Raw genomic sequence first — 14539 nt, 5'->3', positions numbered from 1 at the left:
TTTACGTTTGCATGATGTTTTTTTTATTTGTGGAAAAAAATTTTACTCTTTCGAAAATAACTAAAACTTTCTGTTATTATGATGTCTGTCTTTTCAACTTCACAACATTTGTTTTTTAAAAAAGACAAAACTACCCATTTTTTGTTTTTGAAAAACTGAATTTTACTGCTTATAACTCGACATGTTAAAAAAAGAAATAAGAATAATTATATATATATATATATATGACGGGTTTTTTTTTTGCTTTTTAATAAAATTAGATTACTCGAACCCTTGACGCGAAGGTGTGAATGCATGATAACCAAAAAGCCAATTCAACCCCAAGTTTAAATATGTGGGCATACATAACATTGATATTTAAAAATTTCAATTTTTGAAAAATTAAAAATTAATTTTTTTTTGGTTTTTTAAAAACAAACAATAGGCAGTCTCGTCTTTTTTAAAAGAGTATTATGAAGTTTAAAAAACAGATATATGTGTAATAACATAAAGTTTCAGATATTTTTATAATAACAAAAAAATATAATAGATATTTATGTAATTTTTTTATATTTTTTTCCAAAAACCTTGATTTTTACCTTCTAACGGTTTTTTTTGGAAAAATTATAACTTACCCCAGCCTAACTTTTTCTCTCACTTTTTTCCCAGAACAAAATTTCCATCCAAATATCCCAGGGAAAAAAGTTCATTTTTTAGATGAAATTCCTTTCTTGTATACAAAAATCATTTTGGACAGATTTGACTTTGACTTTTGGACCCAATAGCATATTGCCGCGCACCATCACATTACTGGAACACATAAGTTCCAGACTGCCATTTACAACGGTCGGATCGCACTTTATATAGTGCGAGAGTCTTACTGCGGAACTGTATTTTACACATATCCTTACTGCCGAACTGAATGTCACATAGTGCCGGAACGCTACCGCTGGACCTAATTTTGCAAGTATATTTTTGAGAAAAAAGTGAGAAAAAAAATTACGTCGAGGTTAGTTACGTTTTGGTTTTATTTTTTATTTTTATTTTTTATTTTCCCTTTTCTTTTTTTATTCTATTTTCTAACACGAATGATGTTCGCCATACCATTCTCTGTCAGACCATGAAATGTCTATGTCGTAGTACCGGGACGGTTTCCTAATCTTCCCGAATAATATCAGCTACGAAGCTTGCCTTGTTTCAGTGCAGACACAAGACTCACTCTCTTAACAGTTGTACCACCGATTAAGGAAACCACGTTAAAAAAGAAGAGGCACGAAGCAAGTAGCACTGCATTGGCGCACCCACAATCCCTCGTTCGAACCCCAAGCTACGTTCTGATCGCTCGGCAAAGGCAGCAAAGCTCTCGTTACTTCTCACTGTGGAAGAAGAAGCATTCGAAGATCATATGACCCTGAAATGCTAGGGCACAAAGTATGCCGATGAAAAACTTCATAACCTCTCTCTTCGAAGCCGCTACACCCACCTCCTCGGCCGAGTCTCTCTCGCGCCTCAGGCCTCATTTAAAGCCGCCTAAAACCTCTTCTTCTTCAGCCCCCATTAGTAAAGGAGCATCAGCAGAGATTTCCTCTCTCCTCTCTGGTACTGTGAATTTATCTTTCATTCATTTCTATTGTGGGTTTGTCTTATCGCCTATGTTTATACGCTTTGTGTGTATGTTTCATTGATCTGTATTGTGGTTTTGCCCTGTTCCTATGCTTATACGCTTTGTGTGTGCGTGCGTGCGTGCGTGCAAGTGTTTCGCTGTTTCCATTGATTGGTTTGTTTTGTGAAGTTAGTTTTTCTTTTCTTTTTCTGGGTGAGGGGCTTGACGTTGGCTTTCCTGCTAAGCAGTGGTTTTAAATAAGGATTGTTTTATTGGCTGGAATGTTTTGCAAAGCTGGTTCCTGCTTCAACTTTGGTTTGAGTTGTTTTTGTTTGGGTGGAAACCTGGCTTTGTTTTAGAGTTTGTCATTTATTCCTTGGGAAAAAAATGAGAAATGTTTATTTTTAGTCAGGAAAAGTAAAGCATCGGTATGTTCAGTCGAGTTTGTTAAAGAAAAAAAAAAGAAAACAAGATTTTGGATTACTTGTAATGTCATAAATGGCCGATTTTTCTAACATAAATCAGCTGTAATTCAAACAACATATGTTGAAGATATAATGGTTCAGTCCTTAATGAGATACACGAAAAATATAATGGTTCAATGGCTGACACGTATGTTGTGGTCGGCCTCGAGTTATGATTCTTAATCATCGATGCAACTTGAGCTGTAATCATCACAATCTCAATTTCATGGTTAATATTGAGTTTTAGGAATGAGTATGATAATCTTCACTTAGTGTCATGTAGTACACCATAGAGAACTTAGTTAATTTTCTTTGTGGGTACTGAAGGTGCTTTGTCTTAGAAGAACTATTGTTTGAGGTGAGGTGCAACTGAAATTTGCAATGTTGATATGGGGTTTCACACCAGGCATTTAGGTGATATTTTTTGTGCATGAAATCTCTAACCTTCACTTCATAGTCATAGTTTCATGCTGAAACTAATTAAATGAAGGGCCTTTTTTTGTTGAATGCTATAATTTAACCAAATCAAAAGATTATTAAATATGGACTCAAGATGAGGAACCGGGGAAAGCCAGCTTAAAAGGAGTCAGAAGAGGACAGTGCGATCACCATAATATGAAGTTAGGATTTGTGTTACGATGTACTCCCATATGGGCATGAGTAGAAAGGGGGCTATTATTGGCTTCAAAAAGGCAGATCTGAAGGTTGTACCCATGGTTCGCTACAGCATTACAACCTGATTTCCTTCACAATATATATAAAAGGCACACCATATTGACTCATTAAGTAGTGAACGGATCGAAGAAATCCTTCGCCTGTAATGCCATAGAGGTTCCTCTCTGTCCTGAATCCAAAATCCCCAATTCAGTCAGTAATCAATAAAAAAGAACCAATTACCACTAAAAAGCCCCAATGCTCCTAGTCTCCTATGCCAAAACAATCACCAAGCTACCAATCACCCACTCAAACCGCGAATCTCCAATTCCAAATTCTCAAATCACCATTCCTTCAACAAATTGATAAAGAAATCACCAGTCACCAGTTCACACTTCGCAACCCTGCATAAAATAAAAAAAGATACATAAATTCCTTACAAGCTTTAAACTTGTATTAAAACTAGAAAAACTATCTTTCACAAAAAACCACATTAAAACATTGACTCCCTTTACTTTTCCTGAAAATGATTGATAATTCACTTGAAGCACTTAAATAATATAACCCAAAAGAAAAGAATTCAATTTTTCATATCAATATCAATATAACGGAGACTGAAAATGCTAAAAACAAAAATCCAAAATCTTAATTATGGAGCAATTTTTATAGTTCAAGATTTTCCATAGATGCATTTAAGTATCAAACAACCAAGAAAATCCTACATAATATAAATTAATCTTTCATACCAAAATAATAAAAAACACGAAAATAAAATGTGCTGCTTGTAGGTAACAATGTTTAGTTTGGAAAACTGCCATTTGTTTTCTTCATGTCCTATACAGAAATAGAATGTGCCAATCTTCTATTCTTCAAAGGAGCACAAAAAGCATAAGCAAGGATAAAAAGAAATGTGTTATGAACATTTTCATCGCGGTTGTTTTATCTTTCTTTTATGTGATTGATCAGAAACTATCCATATTTTTCAATTTTTCTAGTTTTGTGATTTTTCATAAATAATTTGATGCCTGTATATTTGGTTCGGTTAACTTGTAGTTTCCTTCCTAAGCATACTTTTTTTTGTTTTCTTATATGTGCTTCTTGTAGCTTTTACATTCATAATCTCGTCTCAATGCTATAATTCTATGCTAAACTTTTATCATCCTGCATGACCTTTTTCTTGTTAAAATATGTGAATCTGTCTCAGGCATCATTAACTTGAAGTCATCTGATTCGGCCTCTTCTTCATCACCTAAAGATGGGGTATCAATTGAGAATGCCCTTGTTATACCATGGTTCTCAGATGTGCTCCATCCAAATATTTCACAGCGCCGTAAAGAGCTACTAAGAGAAAGAAAGAAGAAATGGATTTTCAAGAACACACAGAATCGGCGCTTCGAGAGATTAGTGAAATTGTGTGCTGATAAACTAGGAACAGAAGCAACACTTGATGTTTTTAGTAAACTGGGGAGAGAAAATGGTGTCAAGGAATACAATGCATTGATAAAAATTTGCATAGAGAAGGCACAACAATGTGTTGATGAGGAAGGATCGTCTGCTCAAATTCATAGTGCTGTTCAACTTCTGAGATCAATGAAAGAACAAGGCTTAGAATTGAATGAAGATTGTTATGGTCCTTTACTTCTCTACTTGGCTAATAAGGGCATGTCCGAAGAATTTCTTTTGTTGAGCGAACTGATCAAGGATGAGAACTGTGAGTCTTGTTATCGATTGGGTTACTATGAAATGCTACTCTGGATCAATGCTGATAATCAAGAAAAGATTCAGGAACTGTGTGACTCTGTTGGAGTGGAAAATACTGAGCATAATGTAAAGTTGGCTGGTACATACTCCCTTGAATAAAATAGCACTATGCTTTAATTCATACTCTTTCTGTGCATTTTTATGATGATGTCCATTTCGTTGTCACATGTTCAATATATATGTCCTTGGATCTTTGTTAAAACAATTGAAGTGTAATACAATGATGAAACAGAAAAAGAGACCTGTTCAAAATTAAGTATGAAATGTGAAATTTTAGCTGTTGAGCATCATAATGCTTTGAGATTTATTCATTATACTTCATTAGTTAGGTTTCTTGTCTTGTTGATTATGTTCGTTTGCATAACTATCACTTATCTTGTTGCTTGCATTATTTATTTATTAAATTTTTTTGACTTTTACAGTGGTAAGGTTTGATTGAGACCCTGGATAATGATCATCTACTATGACAGTCATTACTTTGGGCCATGACCTTTTTTCTTATACTGCAACTTGCAATAAACTTTTTTGTCTCTTGGAAATAGTATAACTTGAAAAGGAGTTATTTGTATGAAAGTACTACATTTCAAATTGAGTGAAAGTTTGAAAGACATGGTGGGTGGTGCCTTCACATGTATATAGTTGAACTGAATTCAATGACATTAATTTTTTGCTCAAATCCATCACTGTAAAATTGGACTAGTCATCTGGTTGGTTTCTGAACTTATCTAATCCTTATGGATAAGTTGGCTGTTGTTACATGCTTTCTTTTAATGATCACGTGGAATATTCTTCTTAGTAAGCCAAAAGTCAAGTCGAGTTTTTTCAAGTTAGTGCCTGTTCCAGCACTTCTTGAAGTGTACTTCACTATTTAGTGTTTCAGGAATAATGTCCTAATGATAAACCTCTGACCACTTACTTAGGCTTGTATAGTCATCAAAGAAGTTTTTATGGTTGATGTTTAGCAAATTGTAGTGCAGCATAGGCATCCAAGCTACTTATAGTTGATAGTTTTTTATTGGTGATCTTTCCTGAGGGAAGGTGTTTTTTTCTATTAAAATAGAACCAATAATATGTAATAAAAGATGTTGAGATGGCATCTTGGTACAATGAAGAAGTAAGAAGGAAACTGAAATTGAGGAACTTCATTTGTTCATTATCTTAAGCATCTTTCACTTCATTATCACGGCAAGGAATATGGCAAAAAATGACTGGTTGGCTGTCACCTCATTTCTAGTCCATTGAATCACATTCAAGCAATCTCATTCCACTGTCAATGGGAGCCATGCTTGATTGTGGTTTCCATTAAGGTTTGATTTAGAAGGCCTCATATTCTTGAATATACCCTTACTTGTTTTGATTGATTCTATATTTCACAAAAGCATGCTTTGTTTATAGTCATCGCTGTACTGCTGTGAGCAACTCTTTTCTGATCTATTTGAAATTCTAACAGGATGTTTGAACTCCATTGGCAGCAAACTACTTCTTGGCTTTGTGTGAGAATGACAAGAAGCTGGAATTGCTGAGATTGCTAGAAGTAATAGACATTAGAAAAGTTTCATCATCAGATTGCTTGGCTGGTCTATTTAAGGCCTTAGGGAGGTTATCAATGGAGGATTCAGCAGAAAAGTACATTTTTGCTTTGAAAGCCACTGGTACTTCTCTCAAACATTTTTCTGCTTAAATATATCTAGATAGAGTTGTGTAATCAGCATGTTCATTTTGACCTAATGATAACTATTTGTCTCTTGATACTTTTGAAGATATGCTGAAAAATAACCTAAACAGTGCTTGTGAATTCTTGTACTTGAACTCTTATTTTGTATGAATGTTTATATATCTTGACGAAGGAAATTTCTGCTTAGATACTTCGTTTAATCTGTTGTTCAATACCGATAATTCTTTCATTGGCAAATCTTTAGTTGTTCCTTCACTCTTATTTTTATGACTATGCAACACTATTATGGAGCGGCAAAGTCTTCCCATTGAATACCATTGAATACTTCCCTTGGGATGATAGCATACTAAGTTTTTCGCCAACCCTCTCTATTCTCTCACATTGTTACTGTCAAGTGCATTTTTTTACTTTGGTCTTCCCATAGACCACTCCTTTTGCACCGTCCCATCTCTGCCCATGTGCTACACCTCTCTAGGCCCTCTTCTCTTTGTCCTTTGAAACTTTTCTTCTTGCCTCCTCTTTATTAGGGCATGTTTGGTTGGTGCGTAAATATTTCCCCCTGAAAAATATTTATATATGTAAACACTTTGCAGGAAAATGCTTTGGAAACTTTATTTTCTCCATGTTTGTTAATACGTTTAAAAAGCACTATGTACTGAATTTTATATGTTTGGTAACTTGATTTAAATATATTTCACAAATATATATCTAAATATAGTTCATAAATATATTAAATATATACACGCATTATTCAAATATTATAACTAAAAATATATAGTTATGTAATATGTTATATTATTTGTATATTATATAGTAAATATTATTATTTTATATATAATTTATATGTTAAATATATTATTTAATATACAAATAAAAGACTATATAATATATTATATTATATTGTAAATAGTGAGTTGTGAATAGTGGGTCAGACACGCATAGCATTCTAGGTAATTTGTAATTGTGTTTACAAAACATACGAATATTATTTCATGTATAGTTGAAACTGAGATTTTGATTTCATATTTATAGTTGAAAATGGGTCAATGGTAATTTGTTTGTGCCATTGTCTTGCTCTTTGTTGAAATCTGAATTGAACCCAAATCTCTTTCCCAATTATCTTTAAGAATAGCTGCCACTTCTAGCATTATTAGAAATGTAATCTGAATTGATTCCAAATGTATATCCCAATTATCTTTGAAAATAGCCTTCAACTTCTAGTTCTATTAGAAAAGCAATTGTGTAAGAAACTCTAACCTTTTTCCGAAATATATGACTTAGTTGATGTGGTGAAATGAAAGTAAATGCATTTAATGAGAAAATATAAGATTTTTTTTTTTTTGTTTTGTTTTCGTACACATTGTGTTAGTGGAATATCGAGGGGTATGGGCTGTATAATTTCTAGTTATGCAAGGAGGGTGAAGACATGGAGTACGTAATTTTTAATGCTCCAAGGCCCAAGTTGTACCTGCCTTCAAATTACCTACAAAAGACATTAGTATGATAATTTGTTAAGTACTTTTTAACTTTAGCCATTTGTAGTTGAATGTTAATTCATGTTAACTTTGACCACATTGGATTATTATGTGGTGCGCCTATGTGTGTTGGTTGATTAGAGTCTCACTGCGGTTAATTAAACATCACGGTGGATATAATCTCCCAAATATTTGGTATCATAAACAGGGGAATTGGAGGTACGAGAGGAGCTCACTATCTTCGAAGTGTTAAACGCCCCCATCTCGAGTAATATTCCGAGGTGCAAAAGGGTTTTGGCGAGTACACTCCCAAGATACAGCCAGATCAGAATAAAATTCCCGAGTCCCTGAGTTGCACACTCATGAGACTCGTATAAAACCAGAGTAACAAAAAATATTGATGTCTTTCCAATTGGTATGGTTCTATAGACATCAATTGAAAACAAACTTATCTCTCTCTACAAAAATCAACATCCAATCGGCACAATAAAAACATTGATTAGGATGGCAAACTACTTCCTCTCACTACAAAATATATTATCCAATCGGTATACTACAATAAAACATTGATTGGGAACGTCTTCTCTCTCATTAAAAATTAGTCTTGCAATCGATAAAATGCTAACATCGATTGGGTATAAAACACATCGAAATTTTTTGTATAAAAATATATTAAGTTCAAAAACTTATTAAGTTCAAAAACTTATCGGATGATAAGAAAGTCACGCATCAGAGAGCGAGAAAACCGTACATTAAACAAAATCCATCATTCACTTCATGATGCCATGAGATAGTCATCCAGTTCATTGAGAGAAAACCGTCTATGCTTCTGTCAAAATTAGTGAGAGAAAGAGCCTACGAACTGAGATAGAGTTCACTGTGAGGCTTCCTATTAACACGGAGTCCTCTATTTTTAACCCGTAGGGAGAGAGAGTTTGTTTAAAGGAGAGAGAGTTCGTTTAAACGAGAGAGGGAGAGAGGCAAACAAATTGTAAAACCTCATGAGAAGGTGTCAATTTTACAAGAAAAAGGGGTTGTAAGGTGACCATGTAAAAAGGTGGTTACACCTCTTAAAGAAAAAGATGGTGGACCAAAGGTCCACCCTATGGAAATAGACTAGCAAAACTTTTTAAGAAAATGGGGTTGTTTTGAAATACTTTTTAAAGAAAGAAGCTAACAATGTGTTGGGTTTTTGTGGCATTTAAAGGCCTAAAAAGCTTGTAAAAATGATATGCATAGTGGAATTTGCACTTCAGTGGAAGTGTGTGTGTTAACTGACCAAGGGTTGGGCGATTTATGGCCCTGGTCATGTCTAAAACCCTTAGCCCCAGGCATATTGTACAAACAAGAAGGGTTTGCAGTGGGTCATCCCTAGTTCAGGTCAGAGAGATGCCCAGGGATCATATTTGTAGGCTAAAATAATGTACTCAGTTATTTTTTGAGCCTTCCAGTACAAATTTTTCGTGAGCAATTCTGCCTCTTCGTTTTTGAGAGATTTGACAAACCTTATTAACCTGTGTCATCGCCAGACTGGAAGCACCCCTCGATGGACCCCTCCTCCTGAGGGACAAGTAAAGCTCAATTTCGACGGTATCTCGCTTGGTAATCCCAGCGCAGCCGGAGTGGGGAGGGGGTGCGGGGGGTGTATAGGAACTTCGAAGGACAAGTCCTCACCTTTGCGGATCACATAGGTATTCAGGACTCGCAAACTGCGGAAGCTAAAGCCCTGCTTATTGGGGTCAAGAACTTTAACCTCTCTTGGGGAAGAACCTTACAGATTGAAGGAGATGCCAAAAACATTATCAAGTGGGGATCTGGTCTTAGTCAACCACCTTGGTATCTAAACAATATCGATGAAATTCATCACTTATGCAGGGACTTGGAAGTCACTTGGAAGCACACCCAAAGAACCGCAAACGAGTCAGTAGACGTACTCGCTAAAGAAGCTGCCCGACATCTCTCCCAATTGCTAATAGATGACCTGTGTGGTTTTTTTCACCCCTTGTAATAGATGTTGTAAAGGGCCAAATCTAGAAGCCCCTTCCTTGCTTTTCTCTTTTCTGCTATAGTAAATGGTGTTCCTATTAGTCTTGTTAGCCTTTTCGGCTGTCTGTGTGTCTGAGCCTGTATCGTCTGGTCCTCCTCTCAGGGACTATGACACAACTGAGGTCCACGAGTGGTGGACCCAACTCTGTCGATGTAACTTCCTTTATTTATTAATGTTAAGTCAACTTCTCTCTCAAAAAAGAATTGTGTGGTCTCCTGTATGCCGTTGTAGGCCTGTGAGAGCAAGAGTCAAATCCTCAACAAACTTTCGCACATGTATACGTCACAGCTACATGGAACATAGTCATTTAGAGAGACACATGTACATGTGCATTGAGAGAGCCCCCATTTGCACTGTAGTGACAAGTGCTAGACTTGTTTTTAAGGGCGAACTGGAATCCACATTCCAGGATCATGATCCCACTATTTATTATCTAACTTTGACAAGCCAATCATGAGCCTCTGTAGAAAGACTGAGTCATGGGAATATGTTGGGTTGAATAAGAGAACATTTATGGATCATGGTTTTTGGAGCGAGTGGAGTGCCCTTATTATCGCTTATTTTAACCTATTGGTACTAGTCCTCTCCTAGTATATTTTTGGTATTATATATATTTTTGATTTTTAAATATTTTTTTTGAAATTTAAAATATTATTTATGCTGTATATTTTCATAAAAAAATATTTTTTGAAAATTTCACAATTTTAAATAATATATGTGGGATCAAGGATCCAGTCTTACATGTGAGACCACGTGCACCCTAAGGACTACACCGTAATTTTATAACAAATAAGTGACGATGCCGCCTTTTAAGCAAAAAGGGGGTCATGCCATGTTTTGTGGAAATAGGGGGGACACCCAATTTTTTTGACATTATGAAATATTGTTTAAAATTTTAAAAAGGGGACACGCCATTTTTTATGGAGAAAGGGGCATGGCCCATTATTTTGATTATATGGTTTAAATTTTATATTAAGATGAGAAATCTAATGAGATTTGGTTTTCTATATCTTATGGGAGATCTAGAGATCTACTAGATAATATTTAAGTTTGATTTCAAACTTAAATGAGAGATCTAATAAAGTTTAAATTTGAGTGGATATATATTTTAAATAAGAATTGGATTGGGTCAATTGTAATGGGATAAGGTTCCTAATCTTTCCACCTAAAATCATGATGGTTGATTTTTTGGATGGATGGCTTTAATTAATCTCTCACCCTACAAATTTCCTAATTATCCTAAAGGGTTTAGCTGGAAATTAGATAAGACAATACTAAGAATGAATCATATTCAAACTATGAGAAGGAATCCTATTCAAACTAAAAGATAGATTTCATTCTATAAAAGAACCTAGTTTGAGCCTCTTTCAAACATGATTAGAGATCTCTCTCACGTCCCAAAAAGTTTCTTTCCCTCTCACGCCCAATTCCATTACGCCACTCTTATGTAGGGCTTTAGAGATATCGAAAATAAAGTAAGGTTTGTAGAACCTTATTGGAACAAAATAGGCTGATATTGGGAGTTGATCTCTCTAGGCTAGGTTCCTCCTTTCATTCTTCAAAAAAAAAAAATACAGCAAACCTATTTTTAATTCCTCTTCTTTTTCTTCTTCAAAAATAAACTACTCAAAATAAAGCAAGAGTAGGAGAGAGAGGACATGACTCTCTAGGCTGGAGAGAGGGTGGCATGATGGCCAAAAATAGGAGAGAGAGACGTGAGAAAGAATGTGGGGGGTTCTTCAGTAAGTATTTGCTTAAGTCCTTCTTCAAAGAGGACATAGCCTATTTTTCTCTTCCAACTAAGATAGTTTTTCCCATTAAATTTTTCAGTCTTAAGAAATTCAGCTGAGAAACTTTTTGAAGTCATGTTTCTTAGACCAAATAAAAATAAGAATTCCTTAACTATGACTATAAAAAAATAGAAGCTCTGATACCAATGAAAGATGTGGCTATGTGGAACTCAAGGTATTAAATTAAAAAAATTTCTTTTACTTTTATTTCAAATACCTGAATTCTATTTATATGTGCCACAATATATTGCTGAAAAATTAAAACAATGCCCTAGATACAACCTAGGATCTTTATTTTTACTGCCAAGATAAATAGAAATTATTTAGGAACTTTATTTTGACTTTTATTACAATTATTAGCACAAAATAAGTTCATGAAAATTTACAAAAAATAAGAAATAAAACTAAAAATAAATAAAAACTAATGAGAATAGTTACTGGAAGATGCTTGGAGTTACCCTATCAAGATTTAGTACACCCCACACCGGATTCCTTGACCAATGATGTTTTTTTACTCCGTAAGGTGTTGTTGAAAATTCTTAGATGAGGAAGCTTTGTAGGCATTATTTTTTCTCTAGGGTTTTAGAGAGCTCAAAAATAAACTAGAGTTTATAGAAACCCTATGGGAACAAAATAGGTTGATCTTGGGAGTCGATCTCTCTAGGCTAGGCTTCTCCTTTCATTCTTAAAAAAAAAATGTAGTAGACCTATTTTTAATTCCTCCTCTTCCTCTCTTTAAAAAATAAACTACTCAAAATAAAATGAGAGGAGAGAGAGTACCTGACTCTCTAGGTTGGAGAGAGGGTGGTGTGATGGGCAAAAATGGGGGAGAGAGACATGAGAGAGGTGGAGAGAAAAGTGACGTGATGGAGAAAGATCTTGGGCGTGAGAGGGAGAGAGACTTTTTGGGGTGTGAGAGAGATCTCTAATCATGTTTGAAAGAAGTTTAAACTAGATTATTTTATAAAAGGAAATCTAACAGAAATCTATCTTTTAGTTTGAATAGGATTCCTTATCCTAGTTTGAATAGTATTCATTCTCAGTAGTGCCTTATCGAATTTACAGCTAAGCCTTGAAGGATAATTAAAAAATTTATGGGGTGAGAGATTAATTATAGCCATCTATCCAAAAAATCAGTCATCATGATTTTGAGTGGAAAAATTAAGAACTTTATCCCCTTATAATTTAACCAAATCCAACTCCTATTTAAAATATAAATCCTCTCAAATATAAACTTTATTAGATCTCTCATTTAATTTTGAAATCAAACTTTAATATTATCTTGTAGGTTTCTAGATTTCCCATAAGATATGGAAAATCAAATCTCATTAGATTTCCCATCTTAGTTTAAAATTTACACATATAGTCAAAATAATGGGGCGTGCTCATTTCTCAATAAAAATGGTGTGTCCCCCTTTTTTAAATTTTAAATAATATTTTATAATGTCAAAAAAATGGGGCGTGCCTCCCTATTTCCACAAAAAATGGTGTGGCCCCCCCTTTTGCTTAAAAGGTGGCGTGGTCACACGTGTTACAAAAATAAGGTGTAGTCCCTAGGGTGCATGTGGTCCCACATGTGTGACTAGATCCTTGGCCCCACATGTATTATTTAAAGTTTTGAAATTTTTAGAAATGCCTTTTTAGGAAAATATACAATAGAAATAATCTTTTAAAATTCTGAAAAAAATATTTAAAAATAAAAAAAAAATAATATTAAAAATATACTAAGAGTGGACTGGTACCAATAGGTCAAAATAAGTGACAATAATGGCACTCTACTTACTTTAGAAACCATGATCCACAATTATTCTCTTATCCAACCCAACAAATTTCCATGACCCACAGTCTTTTTGCAGGGGTTCATGATTGATTTGTCAAAGTTGGATAATAAACAGTGAGACCATAATCCATGAATGTGGATTTCAGTTTTCCCCTTTTTAGAGCATGTCTAACGCTTGTCACTATAGTGCAAAGGGAGTTCTATCAATACACATATACACGTGTCCTTCTAAAAGGCTGCTTCCCATGCGGTTGTCATGTGTGCATGTCATGTGGAAGTTTGTTGAGGATTTGACCTTTACTCTCACAGGCCTACATCTACACACAGGAGACCACACAATTATCCTGACTTACAAACATGATCCCTGGGTATCTCTCAACCTCAAAAAGGGATGACCTATTGCAAATGCTTCTTGGTTGTGCCATATGCCCAGGGCTAAGGGTTTTAGATGTGACTAGGGGCCATAAACCGCCCCACTCTTAGTCATTTAACACACTCCTATTGAAGTTTATATTCTACTATGCATATGATTTTTACAAGCTCTCTAAGCATTTAAAGGCCACAAAATCCTAGCATCTCCCACTTGGCATTTGAAGGCTATGCAATCTTTCCCTTTAATTTTCTCAAGCCCATCCCATGTACATATTTGGCAAAAACATTTGTCACCAATCTTTTTATCAAATGATTTGCTAACATGGTCTTAATTGGGAGATATGCCATATGAATCTCTCCTGGTCGGGTCTTGTTGTGAATGTGGTAGTGGTATGGCTTTATATGCCTTGATTTCTTGTGAAACCTTGGCTCTTTTGACACGCAAACAGCTGCATGGTTGTCGCAAAAGATTTTAACGCATGGGCACTTCATTAGATCAAATTTGAGTTGATTTAGGAACCTCTTCAACTAGACTGCTTCTTTAGCCGCGTAACAACATGCCACATACTTTGATTCCATAGTTGATGCAGATCTAGAATTGGTCAATTAAAAATTTATTTTTACTTTTTCTTATTTTTATTTTTAGAAGTTATGTGTGTTTTTTATTATTTTTATTTTTAGAAGTTATGGGTGTTTTAATTTTTATTTTATTAGCATCAATTTTTAGAAATAGGATTAATAGGATTTTTATTGTTTTTTATTAATTTCATGAGTATTATTCACAAGTACTATTCATAGGGGTAAATTTGTCATTATGAAATTTAAGTTTAAGTTAGGATATATAGATAAAAATTTATATTGTATGGATAAATATTGTCAAAAACAATAATTTTTCAATATAAGTAAGGGCGTGGATGGGTTGGAGAGTCATTCATGTAT

The 14539-nt window shown here is 34.5% G+C and overlaps 1 protein-coding gene across 20 annotated transcripts in view; it reads left to right on the top strand.

The window, feature by feature from the left end:
* Nucleotides 1-1179: 1179 nt before the first annotated feature.
* Nucleotides 1180-14539, top strand: part of LOC105421545 (pentatricopeptide repeat-containing protein At4g21880, mitochondrial) — a 121897-nt gene continuing 108537 nt past the window's right edge. For 15 of the 20 annotated variants that reach the window (XM_088858290.1, XM_088858289.1, XM_088858272.1 and 12 more), the window contains exons 1-3: nucleotides 1180-1578; nucleotides 3905-4540; nucleotides 5934-6113. Coding sequence is in view for 18 of the 20 variants with exons in the window: in XM_088858289.1 (XP_088714415.1) it covers nucleotides 1413-1578; nucleotides 3905-4540; nucleotides 5934-6113 (982 nt within the window). In the remaining 2 variants the exon portion in view is untranslated. Of the gene's footprint in view, nucleotides 1579-3904; nucleotides 4541-5911; nucleotides 6114-14539 lie in introns of all 20 variants that reach the window. The other 5 variants (XM_088858291.1, XM_088858285.1, XM_088858288.1 and 2 more) reach the window with 3 other exon arrangements.

The sequence above is a fragment of the Amborella trichopoda genome, chromosome 2, assembly GCF_054954075.1.
Source record: "Amborella trichopoda isolate Santa Cruz 75 chromosome 2, AtrichopodaSantaCruz75HAP2 v2.0, whole genome shotgun sequence".
In the NCBI taxonomy this organism is placed as follows: domain Eukaryota; kingdom Viridiplantae; phylum Streptophyta; class Magnoliopsida; order Amborellales; family Amborellaceae; genus Amborella; species Amborella trichopoda.
The sequence above is the reverse complement of the archived record's forward strand: the minus strand, read 5'-3'. Positions and strand labels throughout refer to the sequence as shown.